Source organism: Leuciscus leuciscus, assembly GCF_965113295.1.
Source record: "Leuciscus leuciscus genome assembly, chromosome: 4".
Lineage (NCBI taxonomy): Eukaryota > Metazoa > Chordata > Actinopteri > Cypriniformes > Leuciscidae > Leuciscus > Leuciscus leuciscus.
The window spans coordinates 26,571,921-26,588,322 of NC_138728.1; the positions used below are offsets into that span (position 1 = coordinate 26,571,921).

The following is a 16,402-nucleotide window of genomic DNA, read 5'->3' on the forward strand; positions in this document are numbered from 1 at the left end:
GACTTTCACATTAATCATGTTTTTTGTTGTTGTTTTTTTTTACTTTATATATATATATATATATATATATATATATATATATATACATACATACATACATATCACTTTATATACAATATATTTTTTACAATAATAAAATTGTATTATTATTATTATTTGGCTTTCTAAAATTACCAATGTGAATGTAATATGGACTGAGACACTATCACAACTAAAAAGAGCTTCGAGTCCACTTCAAAGCCAATGCAAAGACATTTATTTTTACTCTCATTTTAGTCACTGAAAAGAGGTTTGAGCACTTAATTCTGCTATCAAAGTGAGCAAAACTTCAAAATGTATGTAATTACAAAATGTTTTTTTAGGGGACCATGCCCCTGAACCCTCCTAGAAGGTCCAGTGTCTACCCATTATAGTCTGACAAAAATATTTGGGACACACAGACGTGGGATCAGCTGACAGTCTTGCTTTGTTAAACTAAGGGTGTACTCACACTAGCCAGTTTGAACCGTGCCCGAGTGCGTTTGACCACCAAAGCGCGGTTCGTTTGACCACCAAAGCGCGGTTCGTTTGACTAGTGTGAGTGCTCCGAACCGTGCCCGGGCGCGGCTCGATTAGCCGGCCCTGGCCCTCTAGCCTACGGAGGACTGTTCTTGTCGCCTAGCAACTGTGACAGCTGTCGTTGATGAGCGGCAGTAACGTTTGTACTGGACTTTTTTTTACATTGGACAGTTAAATTAACCTGTTTTTGGGGTCTTTGAGATGTTTTGACATGCCCTGACATTTGTGCTTTTTTCAGTTGCTTATAAATATATTAATGGCAAAGGTGTCATTACACTCATCCATCCATATTCATCACAAACAGGGCTACCATAATATGTGAGCAACATGTATGTACATGTTTGTATTTTTGAGAGAATAATGTTTACACATGGTTATTGAAATAAGGCCACAAAACACATACTAAATATGTGTCCACAAGACTTTTGAATAATGGATGTTGTCGCCTAGAGTTTTTGCTTCAAAATGATGTTTAATATCCAAGGTAAACATTTCTAGTAATTGTGCAGTTCATTCTCATACTGTATTTTCAGAAAGTTGTGGAATATTTATCCTCTTCCCAAATTTGTCACTAATGAAACAGAATTATAAATAATTTAATGAGAAGACTTATATTGATCTATTAAGATTTTGTTTACATCTAAGTTAACGGTGCGTTTGTCGACCCCAGGGGGTTAAACTGTCTAAAAAAACAAAACAAGGTTCACAAACTGTTTAAATATGTTCACCATGGTCCTGTATATAATAAAGCATATAAAGTATATATAATCGCATATTAGTATGATAGAAGTCAACATTTGTTGAATGGCTTAAAGGATTTTTTTTTTCATTTTTTATTTTTCATATATACCATTAGATATTTGAGTAAGCTGAAACCCAGTACTTACATTTAAGGCAAGGCCGTGAAGGATCAATCTGTTGTATCCTTAATTTCACGGGAAACGAATGACGCATTTGGAGGCCGCATTTGAAGGAGCCTTCGAATTGAGACCGCTTTTGTCGCGCCGCGGTGACCTTCGAAGGATGCAGCCTCTGGATTGGGACGCAGCTACTAAGTAAGAAGAGGGATAATGAGGAACAGGTGTGTGTGATGAGTTACCTTAGAGACTTACAAGGGTAACTATAGAAACAAAATACAACAGAAACTAAACAGGAAAAGAAAACCAGACACAGCAAGACAAAGAATATCATGATAACAGTCCAGGAACACTAAACACAGGGGAACTGTGACAATACTAAACACTAAACACAGTGCAGTCTATCAAACAGAAGTGGAAGAACGGCTCGGTTACTAACGTAACCTCGGTTCCCTGAGAAGAGAGAACGAGCATTGCGTAAGTAGCTTACGCAATGGGAAAAACTCCTTTTCTCGAGAATATTGAAGCCAAATTTTCAAAACGCAGTGCAGCTGCACAGCAGACACATAGGTGAGCATCTAGCGTGGTCATTGGCTGCGCTGCGGCAATTGCACGAACCTATGGCGAGGCGGCTCAGGCTCGCAAACCAATCAGTCCGCTTCACGGCCAGGCGTGTCAGAGCCCGCCAGAATGGGCGTAGCTTATAGCTATATTAGCCCCCATTTCTGCCATAAAATCAGGTTTAAATCGACTGAAGCGATCTCCTGACTTAAGCACAGTAGCACGGCGGGTTACGCAATACTCATTCCCTCTTCTCAGGGAACCGAGGTTTCGTTAGTAACCGAGTCGTTCCCTTTCGAGAGGTCTCTCGTATTGCTTAAGTAGCTTACGCGATGGGAACCCCTTTCAAAACACCATGCGTGCTTAAAACTTCGCCCCATACTATAGCTTTGGGCAGAGCGTAATAGAAGAGTAAAGTTATGAATCATAATAGAGGCCAGGCTAGTGACGAGCCTCATACAGGGAACCAAGGTATAGGCCTTAAAAAGGGCCGAGTCCCTTATTTATTATATAAAAAGAACTGTAGTTCGAGTTCAACCAGGACCAGATAAGCATAGGGCCTTATAGTTATGGTGAATTGTGCTTATTATATTGAAAGAACCTTCGCTTGCAAAGCAGGAACTTCCAGATTATAAAAACCTCATAAATGTGGATGGCGAGGCCCAGCCGGCCGCCGCAGGAGGGCCCAAGGGGCTGGGTCGCTTTCTGTACGTAAGGAAGCTGGCCGCAAGCGCAGTGAAGAGAGCAGCATGTCCTTGCAGTGAGAACAGCCGTTGTGACTGTGAGTGAATGCAGTTTCAGCGTGGCTGGATCCCAGGCATGAAAACGCATTCATTGTGTCCATCTGAGTCATGTAGACAGTTCTTACATGACGTGCAAAACAGATTTTAAAATGTGCTGTACACATTTTGGTTCATGGCTGCTATAAATTTCACCTGGTGTTAGAGCCGGGATTCGAACACAGGTTTCTAGTGCGAAAGCCTTAGATTCCACCACTGAGCCACAGGGGGGAATGACATAAGATAGTTAGCGAGAGCAAAGAAGAGAGCGGCATGTTCTCACCCGAGAACAGCCGTCGTGAGTGACGCAGTTTCAGCGTGGCTGGATCCCAGGCATGGAAACTCACTCACAGTGTCCGTCTGGGTCATGCAGAGAGCTTGAGAGGGCGCGGTAGCTCTCTTTAACGTAGAGAGTGCTAGCCGCGGGCGCGATGGGACGAGCGGCATACTCTCAAGCGAGAGTTTTTTCTTTATGCTTTACTTTATGCTTTAAAGAACACTTCGACTTTTTGGGACTTTAGCTTATTCACCGTATTCCCCAGAGTTAGATAAGTCCATACATACCTTTTTCATCTCCGTGCGTGCTGTAAGTATGTTTGACGCACCTACCTCTAGCCTAGCTTAGCACAAAGACTGGATGTAAATGGCTACAGCTAGCATACTAATCCCAATAAGTGACAAAATAACGCCAACATTTTCCTATTTACATGTTGTGATTTGTATAGTCACAGTGTGTACAAATAACAAGGTCATATGAGACACAGCCTTTTTTTAAACGTTTAAATACTGGGAACTATTTTCTCAGAAGGTGAAGCACTGCTACTTGGGCGGAATGATTAGCGCAGCACCCGAGAAGCGCCGTTCCGTCAACAAAACCAACGTGACTAACTAGCTAGTAGCAAACATGATTCGTGATCATGGCTGACTTTGAGGAATTGTCAGAGGATTTTTATTTGGTATCAAACCAAGTATCAAACCAGAACCATATCGTTTTGAGCCAGAATACACAGACGAGGAGTTACAAACTTTGGAAGCTGATAGACAAGATGCCGAACAGACTGAGGTCGAGGGGAGAATCAGAACGGGAGTAGCCTACTATTTCACAAACAAGGTCACTGTTTCTCAAAAATTAAAACTGCCCATCCCCCCCTCCAATTCATTAGCAAGTTGAAGGCTACAGTCCTGGGCTGAGTTTCCCGATAACGTTGTCTCTTAGTACGCTTCGAAGACTCTTAAGGTATAACTTAACTGAAGGTATACCATTTCTAGGCGTGTTCCCGGAACCATACCTTAGGAAGCTGCTTAAGATATACCTTCTTACGTGCGACGTTACCCGGTGCTGTCCGTGCGATGCTGCTGAATTGGTTGATATCGATGGCTCGAGAATCAATTATTCTCTCGTGCAGGGGCTGTGTCACTGCGTTATGAGAGAAAGCGGTGTTCTTTATAAAAGAAGCACTTTATAAATAGTTGATATTGCATTTATTAGGACTCATGGGATATTATAAAAAAAAAAATCCAAACTATAATGGCCTAACCTACATATTTTAAAATTGTATCATATATTGCTGCCATGATAACCATTTCAAATTTTTACGTGCTTTTTTTCTCTTTCCCATTTTTGTTCACTGAGGTGGCGCTGCGATGAAATATTGTTCTTGGAAATACTTTCCAGCATTTCAGTAATATAGCCGGTGCATATATATGCCCTCAGCATATAGCCGGTGAGTCCCATGAAACTAGTGCTCCTCGACAGGTAGAGAAACAAGCCGATCGACTTACAAATCGATGGCACAAACAGGGAGCGAGACCCAAAGGCACTCGAGACATCAGATTGTCACGAGCCCCACATATTGCCGCAGTAGCATCCTCTACCCCAGATACAGCTCTGACAAGGATTGCAAACACTGGTCTCCCACCAACACCTATACATCTTGAGAACAGATTTGAAGTACTAATGAATGTAAATGAGGAATCCCCAAACGTGATGAATGTGATCGAACACAGACTGTATCAGTCAGTAGCTAACACTGATGCTAACTGGCGCTCAAGGTCGAGCAGACAGCGGCACTCAGCTCAGAGCACAGCCGAGCCCAGGACTCTGATAGTGGGGGACTCCATAATCAGAAACATTAGCAGCAGGGATACAACTACATGCTGCCTTCCACAAGCAACAACTTCTGATATAAACAGGGAACTTCAGAACATTCTGATGAAACATAAGACTGCAAATCGACTCATAATTCATGTGGGGAAGAATGATATTCATAAAGAGCAGTCAGAACTCCTTAAGAAGGATTTCAATGAACTTTTTGAAACACTTAAAAGACTGAAAGTTCAAACATTCATCAGTGGACCACTCCCAGCAAGAGGAACAAACAGGTTTTCTCGGCTGCTTGGGATTAATACATGGCTGCAAAAAACCTGCAATATAAAAGGAGTAAACTTCATTGACAACTTCAATCTTTTCTGGAGTCAGAGACAACTATTTCATCGGGATGGCCATCACCCAAACAAACTTGGTTCAAGAGTGTTAAAGGACAATATCGACTTCTCCCTCAATCATCCTTCTGCAGTGTGTGTCAATCTGAACGACACACACACACCTGGAAACAGTATGAATGAACACGGGACTTCACTTCAGCAGCAAAATGGACATGCGGTTGACATATCACACAAGGACAATGATAACACCACTGAGCCACAACAACCTCTGCTCACGGACACAATCTCAGCTGAGCCATGCCCACAGAGCTCACCACAGACAGACATATTAGAACTGCTCCAAGATTCAGCACCCAAGGACGACTTCCTGGAAAACAGCCAGGGAAGCCAGGACAGCATATCACAGCCTCCTATAACACCTGAGCAACAGCCCCTTTCACCAGATACTTTCTCACTCTCGCCAGCAACTCCACTTCTGTGCTTCTCACAGAAAATGGAAGAACTAGTGCATGCTGGAACCAGACTATCCCACTCTTTTGCTGCAAGCCCCCAGATACCAACCAAAAATCGTCAGGCACCTCAAACACCGAAGCCTGCGCGCCGAGCTCGCCCGCCCCCTCCTGTGAGAGCTCTTCGGCCTCTTCGGCCAAAACGCCAGGGCCCACACCCTCCTCCATCTGCTCGAGGTGAACCAAAAACAACTGATACCAGCTCTCAGTGATGTGTTTTGGGTTCCTACTATGATAACAGTAACTTTCTCAAATGTTTACAGAACAAGCGGGAACCCAGTGTGCCTGTATCTTTCTCTATTGCTGTTCTATTACAAGATATAAAGTCTAAGGCCTTCAATAGCCGTATAGCAAACCCAACTAATCTGGTGCCTATTACATGTCAAACTAAGATTGCTGTGGGGACAAAAAGTAAGACTGTTAAGTTAGCACTTTTAAACATTCGCTCACTTAAAAATAAATCACTTCTAGTCAACGACTTAATAACCACAAACAACCTGGACTTTATGTTTCTAAATGAAACCTGGCTAGAAGACAGCTGCAGTGCAACAATCCTCAATGAAACAGCCCCTCCTAACTTTACTTTTATGAGTGTCTGCAGAGCTGTTAAGAGAGGTGGGGGTCTAGCTGCTCTTTTTAAAGATATCTATCAATGTAAGCAAATATCATTTGGGAATTACCCGTCTTTCGAATATCTGGGTACTGTGTTAAAAGGTGCTCCTCGCATTTTACTTATCATTATTTACAGGCCTCCAAAATATTCTCCAGCCTTTGCTGAGGACTTGACAGAACTGTTATCAACAATTACCTCAGAGTTTGACTGTTTTGCCATTGCTGGAGATTTTAACATTCACATAGATAATGCAGAAAACAATATGGCAAAAGAAATCAAAACTGTTTTAAAAACTTTTGATCTGACTCAGCATGTACATGGACCCACACACAATCATGGACACACTCTAGATTTACTTATCAGTAAGGGTCTAAACATTTCATCGATTGTTATTAAGGATGTAGCACTGTCTGATCATTTCTGTATTTTCTTTGATATATTGATCTCTCCTGCCACTGAAGCTAGATCTGTGTCTGTCAAGAAGAGATGCTTAAATGAGAACACTAGTGTACTATTTATGAAGGCTATATCCTTAACACCAAGCATACCTGCTGACTCTGTTGATTTTCTCCTTGATTCTTTTAACTCAAAAGTTAAAAATATAATTGATGATATTGCTCCTGTTAAAGTCAGGAAGAAGAGTGGCAGACAAAAAGCACCTTGGAGAAACTCAACAGCAGTGCAACATATGAAAAGACAATGCAGAAAAGCAGAGCGCATGTGGCGGAAGACAAAACTTGTAGTCCATTATAACATCTACAAAGACAGCCTGCATGCTTTCAATATGGAACTAGGCAAAGCTAGACAGACTTTCTTCTCAAATATTATAAACAGCAATTTAAACAACACACGCACTCTTTTTGCTACTGTAGAGAGACTGACAAACCCCCCAAGCCAGATTCCTAGTGAAATGCTCTCAAACAGCAAGTGCAGTGAGTTTGCTTCTTTCTTCTCTGAGAAAATCAATAATATCAGAAAGGTGATCAGCACATCCTTGAGTTGCACTGGGGTCAGACAGATCAGACCACCTGATAAAGTAGTTACTATGTCTGACTTCAAAGAAATTGATGGCAAAATTTTGGAAGAAACCGTACAACACCTTAAAACATCAACATGCGCCCTTGACACACTTCCCACATCTTTTTTCAAAAGTGTGCTAAACAGTTTAGAAGCAGATCTTCTAGAAGTGGTAAATGCCTCACTTCTCTCTGGGAGTTTTCCAAACTCCCTGAAAACTGCAGTTGTCAAGCCCCTCCTGAAAAAGAGCAATCTGGATAAGACCATATTAAGCAACTATAGACCGATCTCAAATCTTCCTTTCATAGGCAAGATCATTGAAAAAGTTATCTTCAATCAGCTGAACAAATTCTTAAGCTCGAATGGATACTTTGACAATTTTCAATCTGGTTTCCGACCGCACCACAGCACAGAGACAGCGCTCATAAAGATAATAAACGATATTCGCTTAAATACTGATTCAGGAAAATTATCAGTGCTGGTACTACTCGACCTCAGTGCTGCATTTGACACTGTCGATCATAACATACTTCTTGACAGGCTGGAAAACTGGGTGGGGCTTTCTGGGATAGTCCTAAAATGGTTCAGGTCATACTTAGATGGGAGAGGTTATTATGTGAGTATAGGAGACCATAAGTCTGAGTGGACATCCATGACATGCGGAGTCCCTCAAGGCTCAATTCTTGCGCCACTCCTGTTCAACCTGTATATGCTCCCAATGAGCCAAATAATGAGAAATAACCAAATTGCTTACCACAGCTATGCAGACGACACACAGCTGTACTTAGCCCTATCGCCTAATGATTACAGCCCCATTGACTCCCTGTGCCGATGCATTGACGAAGTCAACAGTTGGATGTGTCAAAACTTTCTTCAATTAAACAAAGACAAAACTGAAGTTATTGCGTTTGGAAACAAAGATGAAGTTCTCAAGGTGAACGCATACCTTCACTCTAGGGGTCAAACAACTAAACATCAAGTCAGGAATCTTGGTGTGACACTAGAGTCAGACCTTAGTTTCAGTAGTCATGTCAAAGCAATAACTAAATCAGCATACTGTCATCTGAAAAATATTGCAAGAATTAGATGCTTTGTTTCCAGACAAGACTTAGAGAAACTTGTGCATGCTTTCATCACCAGCAGGGTGGATTATTGTAATGGACTCCTCACTGGCCTTCCCAAAAAGACCATAAGACAGTTGCAGCTCATACAGAACGCTGCCGCCAGGATTCTGAGCAGAACCAGAAAATATGAACATATCACACCAGTCCTCAGGTCTTTACACTGGCTCCCAGTCAGATTTAGGATTGATTTTAAAGTATTATTACTGGTATATAAATCATTCAATGGCCTAGGACCTCAATACATGGCAGATATGCTCACTGAATATAAACCCAACAGATCACTCAGATCATTAGGATCATATCAGCTAGAAATACCAAGGGTTCACTCTAAACATGGTGAGTCTGCTTTTAGCTATTATGCCAGCCGCAGCTGGAACCAGCTTCCAGAAGAGATCAGATGTGCTCCTACAGTGGTCACATTAAAATCCAGACTCAAAACACTTCTGTTTAGCTATGCATTTACTGAATGAGCACTGTGCCGCTGTTCGTCCGACTGTTTGTACTGTACTGTATTTTACTCTATTTTTCTAAACTGTTTTAATTATTCTTATTTCTTTTAATTATTTTAATTTCTCCTATGTCAGCAGGGCATTTAGCCCGTAACTGTAAATGCCCACTCAGAAGGTGATAATGTGAAAGTGACGTGTATTAATGTGGGTTTGAAAGTAGAACAGTATTTAAATGACGATATTAAAGTTTTCGTCTGAGAAAGAATGTGAACGCAGTGCTAAAGTGCTAAAGAAAGTGAAAAGAACGTGTGAGTAAATGAGGGAGAAAAGAAAGTTAAAGGAAAGTTGATAGATGGAAGTCGTAAGAAGATTGAAGGTTAAAAGAAGGTTGAAAGATTTAAGTTTTAAGGGAATCCTTTGAAGGAAAGATCTATAATAATATTCTTTTTTTATTTTTTAAAAGTACTGTATTTTATTTTATTTTTCTAAACTGTTTTAATTATTCTTATTTCTTTTCATTATTTTAATTTCTTCTATGTAAAGCACTTTGAATTGCCATTGTGTATGAAATGTGCTATATAAATAAACTTGCCTTGCCTTGCCTTGCCTAATAAAAGTGTACATCTTACGTACGGTGCTCGGCAGTGATCAAAAAGGATTTAAACTGTGAATTTTGAATCTCTTCTTGTAAACTCAGAGATTTGGATTCAGACGGCAATTAAATTACCACACGACCTGTTTGTCAAAAAACAGTAGGTACTAATTTGGCCAGGGATTTTTACCCGGGTTGGGTGAGAAAAAACACTGATATTATGGATTCGGACGGCACTAAAATCACCGACTTACCCCTGTAAATGTTTAAAATACTGTACGAGCCCATGAGAAACAATTAGCGTCCGAATAGGACTTAACTGACAGTAGCCTATGCTTTCACTGGCCTTTAAAAGCGCTCTTTTATTAAATTAATAATATAATATATATAATAATATAATTAAAATTCTAACAACAATCAGTGTAATGACAATTTTATTCTTTTCATGAAAACACTTGAATTAGCCTAATTGAACACTGTCTGTGTGTATTAAAACTTCAGAATTATATTCATATAGACCTGCAACAGTGATAAGGTAAAGCTAAGAGTGGTCCAGACCAACCTTCCGAACGTATGACTTACAGAAGGTATACTTAACTAGGAACGTTTCGGGAAACACGTATTAACGATAAGGTACAGCTGAAAACAGCTGATAAGGTACGGAGATGAAAAAGGTCTGTATAGACTTATCTAACTCTGGGGGAAACGGTGAATAAGCTAAAGTCCCAAAAAGTCGAAGTGTTCCTTTAAAGGATATAGCGCGCCAGATGGCACAGCAGAACAGCGGGCTGAAGGCGGCATCCAGTTGAAAAACCAGGAAGCTGGCATCCTCAGACTGCTTCGCAGGTCGCTCGTTCTGCTGAAAGGCTTTTTGATGGCGGCGAAGAAGGCTTCTCAATCCAGAGGTCAGCGAAGTGGAGAGTTCGCTGAAGGAGATTAAATCTGATTTTATGGCAGAAATGGGGGCTAATATAGCTATAAGCCACGGCCATTCTGGCGGGCTCTGACGCGCCTGGGCGCGAAGCAACCTGATTGGTTTGCGCGCCTGAGCCGCCTCGCCATAGGTTCGTGCAGTTGCCGCAGCGCAGCCAATGACCGCGCTAGACGCTCAGCTATGTGTCTGCTGTGCAGCTGCACTGCGTTTTAAAAATTTGCCCTCAATATTCTTGAGAAAAGGAGTTTTTCCCATAGCGTAAGCTACTTACGCAATACGAGAGACCTCTCGAAAGGGAATTATTGCCACTCCGCCAAGAGCAGGTCATACCCTAAGCTAAATTACTCAGGCTGCATCCGAAATCGCATACTCTCTTGAGCATGTACTTATTTTGAATAAGTAATTACTTCACGACCGCTAAAAAAAGTATGTTCTACAGTATATAGTTTAAATGTGTGTAGTATGAATGTAATCTGGACATAATACATTCGCCATGTTGTCATTATCATGTAACCTACCAGCATCCGTAACGTTGCTTCACTGCCAATCATAAATCCTCTCCCGTGGCCTCATGGGATGTAAAGTGTCCATTGTATGCACACTTCATAATCTCGCCGGAAAAAGTAGGTCATCCAGGTACTTTTTTCCTACACTTTTATGAGTTCTGTGAATTCTGACATACTTATTTTGTTTTTCGCCTACTACATAGTAGGGAAGTATGCGATTTCGGATGCAGTCAAATCTCAAGTTGTACAAATCAGTCATGAGAAATAATGAATGAAAAACTGAATATTTTTTCTAAGCACTATATATTTTACCAGATTACAACAGTTTAATATTAGAAAAAAAGGCCACACATGCAACATTTACTGAGTGAAATCTACCACATTACATCAATTTAATATCAGAAAAAAATACCATGCAGGTAACAATTCTGTCTACATACATACTGCACAATTTGGCCCAAGAATTTTGTACTTACGGGGCTCCAGACTAACTTTTTTTTTGTGAGGAGCGCTGTAGCCCCTAACTGAAAATTATTAGGAGTACAGGCTGAAAATGTACGGGCATACCTTAAATCAACCTGCAATGCAGTTATTCACATTTCCCCCAATTTTGACTGTATTATTGACAAATGCCTTGGTAATAAATAGACTTAACGTATAGAAATTACAATGTGCAGTGTTATTTTAAGTTCGCAGGGCTCCAGTCCAGACTAAAATTTAAGGGCAGAAGCACCGGAGCCAATAAGTTCCACAGAAAGTATTTGGTAGCACTGTGGGGCTGACAATAAAGCTCTTACTAACTTTAATTATTATCATTCATAATGTCTTAATATTAATTCAAAAGCAAAACGACTGAAAAAAATATATAGATATTTGGGAGTGAAAATAGCTATTAAGCGCTCCTCTGCATCCACCTATTGGTTACAATAGTAATTTAATCTTTAAATTTTTTTTTGAATAAGTGTGAGTTTTCCTAAATCTTGAAACTTTTAATTTTATAAATGGGGACCATCTTTGATGGATGAACAAATTTTTTTTTGGTCATCACATTAAAAATAACATTTAAATATGATATAGTTTGGAAGTGCTGGAAAAAGATGTGTAGTACTCGTAAGCGTTTGACTGTTTCTGTCACAATACCATGGTAACAGTGTTACTACATTAAATCCATAGTGAATGTTGCTGATTTGTGGACTTAAAGCCTTCTATAACTTTTTCATTCATGGCACAATGTTTCTCCTGGTTTCCACGTCAGTGCTGTTTGATCTGATATCTGTGGTTTATAACAGAGAACTCTGCGCCAAATCTGAATGTTGCGAATTCAATGGATTTATTCACTGGATCTCCCAGCGCTGTGTAGTAACAGTGTCGCCTGATCGAGATCGTCCTGCGACTAGTGAGTAGCTCGCGGCGCTGTGCTGTCCGAACTAATAAACGGTCCATGAAGCACAAATGAGTAGTGCAATTTCATTCCGCTTTCATTTCATTTGCCATTTAATGCAGGGTAACGTTGGTCGTGCCATCGACAAAATCTAATTTTGGTCGCACAGGCAGGAAAAATGGTCGCAGTCTGGAGCCCTGGTTTACATATCAATATGACTAATAATTATTATTATGAAAAAAATAATAATAATTATTACTATAGTAATAACACTATTTCATTATTAAAAAAAAAGTATTTAAGGCTAAATATAATAATATAGTAATTAAAATAATAATAATAATTTTACTTTACAGATAACACTTATTTTTTGCACATAAGTTTAAGTGGCTCAAACTCACAGCGCTTGCAGAGAGGGAGCAGCATTTACTGAACTGATCGAGCTGCTCTGATCATACTGCCGCTTCTCAATATAATTTGTTTTAGCACAATATAAAAAAAAAAAATATTTCTATCTATTTCCCTTACAATAAATGCCAGGCCAGTAGTTGGCAAACACTATGCACCCATAGACTGAACACATAATACGCATGCGCATGACGACTCCATTTTTACAAATACATAGTTTACACAGAGACTATAACATTTTCAAAACCCATTTTCAAAAGTTTGCATTTTCAGGTCCCTCAAAATGCCGTTGTCGTGTGATTGAACGGCCAAAACGCATAAAAAGTTTTCCATTTCAGTTGAAAACAGTTTGGTGTAAATGGCCCCTTAGAGAGCATCATATGTTTGCTGATATTGTCATATGCCAATAGACCATCGCAACTCGACTAGTGTCAATGCACCCTCCAGTTTCCCACATTGGACCTTTCAAAGACTGAACTGCTGCTATGGCTAATCAAAAATATAAACCGACCTCTGATTGGATGAGATATCTGGCAATCAAGACAAGCAGAAAGTACAGCAGACTGCGGCAAGAGAAAGTCGATTCACGTGTGCATGTGTAAATATTAGAGCTGTATCGTCTACGATAATAATAGTTTAGACATTATCGAGTACTCACTTTGCAAAAAACAAACAAAAACACTATTAGAATGCAGTAATAATGCCCCTAAAATTCCAGATATAGAGGCAATGCTCCTGCATGAGCTTTTGTCTTATATAATATGGTATATTTAAGCACACAAGCAAGAGTGCTGTTTTTTGCACATGTGATATTAATTAAGTTAATATTGTGAATTACAATTTGTCAATAATGTAAGTTTCACAATGAAAATAGTTCCAAACTAAGCCACAGCAAAAGGATTGTGTCTCCGAGCAACACGCATGCTTTCATTCCTGAATTAATCGGCCGTTTTAACAAATTGTTTGAATGACTGATTCATTAAGCCTGTCAATTGCCTCCACCTACTGGTGGTTTTTCATATTTAAAGGATATAATGTCATTAAAAAATAATTTCATGTCCAATAATACAAAACCTTACTCTCATAGCATTATAACTGCAGTGTAATGCATTGTGTAAATTCCATTTTCTTGCCAATGGAAACTTTTCTTAGATTTAAAGTTGGCAGAGGCCATTCTATATGAGCTAGATGCTATTTAGTGCAAATAGATTAGCATATTGTAGGTCTATTAAGTACCTGTTATACACTTTTTTTTTTATACACATTTGTAAATATTTTCTTAATTTTTATTTTAAATGAAATGCCTCTCCGAAATTAATAAGAGATGGGTATAGGGAGAAGAAAGGGATCGGGAAAAGAAAGACTCGAACTCAGGTCGTTCGCGTCAAAAGCTAAATCTGCTGTCCTTACTCTACATGCCACTCTCCCACTTTATCAGATCGGGTTCTTTTTTAATTTTGTCTGACCAAACCAGATAGTGGTAGGAAGATTTTAATATGAAACTGTTTTTTGTTTCTCTATAATGATCACATAAATTAGCCAGTTAAATAGACAGCTCTAATATTTACACATGCACACACGAATCGGCATTCTCCTGCCGCAGTCTGCTGTATTTTCTTGCATATCTTGATTGACAGATGTCTCATCCAATCAGCAGTCAGTATTCCATTTGCCACATATACCTACCTTTTCTGTTTTGTCTGACTTGTCGTTTTATTTTCTGACTTGCTATTTTGTTTTCAGAATTGTTGTTGTGTTTTCTAACTTGTTAATTTGTTTTTAGTATTTCCATTGCCTTTATAATTTGTTGTTTTGTTTTGGATTTGTTATTTTGTTTTCGGAATTGTGATTTGTTTTGCATTTCTCGGCAACTGTAGTGTAGCCTGGGTTCTCCCATTTAAAAAAAAAGAAAAAATTCTCCTTAGAACACTGAGAACAAAATCGACCAATATTCACTGCGGCACTGATATATGTATTAGACAAATCTTTGAATACAATATAGCTGTATATAAATCCATACATGGCCAATAATGTAATATGGCCCAGCCCTAAATCTTTCTCTGTGTTAAAGCACTAAGGCATAATAGACATATCTCTAAGACTTTCTGTTAAGCTGCTTTTGAACAATGTGTACTGTGAAAAGCTCTATACAAAACCTTTGACTTGACTTGGAGATCGATTGGGCATGTGGAATTTAGAATACTCCAAATTTGTGAACCTTAGAACGTGGTTCAGAATAAAATCATGTGCATACTCATGTGTAGGAAAGGTAGACATTTTTCATGAGAAGTTCTCCTGAGCATATAAATATGAATAACTCATGCAATTATTAGTGAATGAGATGAAGTTACATTATTTTGTTACTGACAATGTAAAAGTAACTAATAATGTCACATCATTTGTGTGTATTGAAAGTAGTGAGTTTGAGTAATGTGCCATTTCTCACCATTGCAGGGCTAACAGCAAACTCACTCACTCTCTCTCTCTCTCTCTCTCTCTCTCTCTCTCTCTCTCTCTCTCTCTCTCTCTCTCTCTCTCTCTCTCTCTCTCTCTCTCTCTCTCTCTCACACACACACAAGCTCCCATGCATAGATAAATGCCACATAAAGATGTGTGAAATGTAGACTAATGGGCTGTTTGAATGGTTTATTTCTGTCAGAATGACAGCATTTGAAGTTACCTAAGAATGTTTTTAAAGTTTGATAAATGATGGAAAAAAATGGGTATCACAAAACCATTTTTTACTAAATATAAAAACATTTTTTGTTCATTAAAATTCATTGTTGACGGTAAATTTGCCAAAAATATGAAGTGAAATTATTTTTTAATGACATGTGTGTCTTTGCATGGTTGGTAAACACTGTCATCCTCTGTTATAGACTAGCTGGATGTTGTCTCTCTGATCAGCACTGTGAAAGTTTGTCTTCAGCTCTACAATCCTCAAAGTCCCATCTGAGAGAACTGGACCTGAGTAACAATCACCTGCAAGATTCAGGAGTGAAGCTACTCTCTGATGGACTGAAGAATTCACACTGTCAACTGAACATTCTGAGGTCTGTCTTTCACATTCATTTATTCACTATGTTTAGACGTGCATGTGTATGTTTCATAAATATGGCTAGCCGATGCTTTACATTGTGTATATTGTTGTATGAATGTATCAGTGGCAATTTCTCTTCACAGGGGAGGCAGTGCTTCTTCAACAATAGTGATGAGGATATAAATACGGTTACACTTTATTCAATGGTCCACTTTAGACATTCTACTAACTATAAATAACTTTGCAACTACATGTCAACTAACTCTCATTAATTTGCACCTACATGCTAGGTTAGGGTTAGTAGAATAAGTTGACACTCGCAAAGTTACTTAAAGTCAGTAGAATGTTTATTTATTTTGTAAAGCTAGTCCACTTCACAAAAAATAGAGATTACAGTGCTGATACAGCTCTGTATTTACTGCTCCACTCACATTCGTTTCTATAGACTTGGCAGGGATGCTTACCTCAGTAGTTATATTTTATTGAAAAATGATAACACACTGCTCAAATATTAAAACCCTACAAAACCGATTGAACACTTTAATTGATTTCAAAGTGTTAGTTCACCCAAAAATGAAAATCCTGTCATCATTTACTCACTCTCATGTTGTTCCAAACCCGTAAGCCAT

The 16,402-nt window shown here is 39.2% G+C and overlaps 1 protein-coding gene across 12 annotated transcripts in view; it reads left to right on the top strand.

Moving 5' to 3' along the window:
- The window catches only part of LOC309496316 (NACHT, LRR and PYD domains-containing protein 3), a 94,831-nt gene that overhangs the window by 64,997 nt on the left and 13,432 nt on the right, over nt 1–16,402 (top strand). For 11 of the 12 annotated variants that reach the window (XM_082166308.1, XM_082166313.1, XM_082166315.1 and 8 more), the window contains one exon: nt 15,613–15,786. The exons of the other annotated variant lie outside the window; for it this stretch is intronic. In XM_082166308.1, the coding sequence (XP_082022434.1) occupies nt 15,613–15,786 (174 nt within the window). The remainder of the gene's footprint in view (nt 1–15,612; nt 15,787–16,402) is intronic. 12 annotated transcript variants of the gene reach the window in all.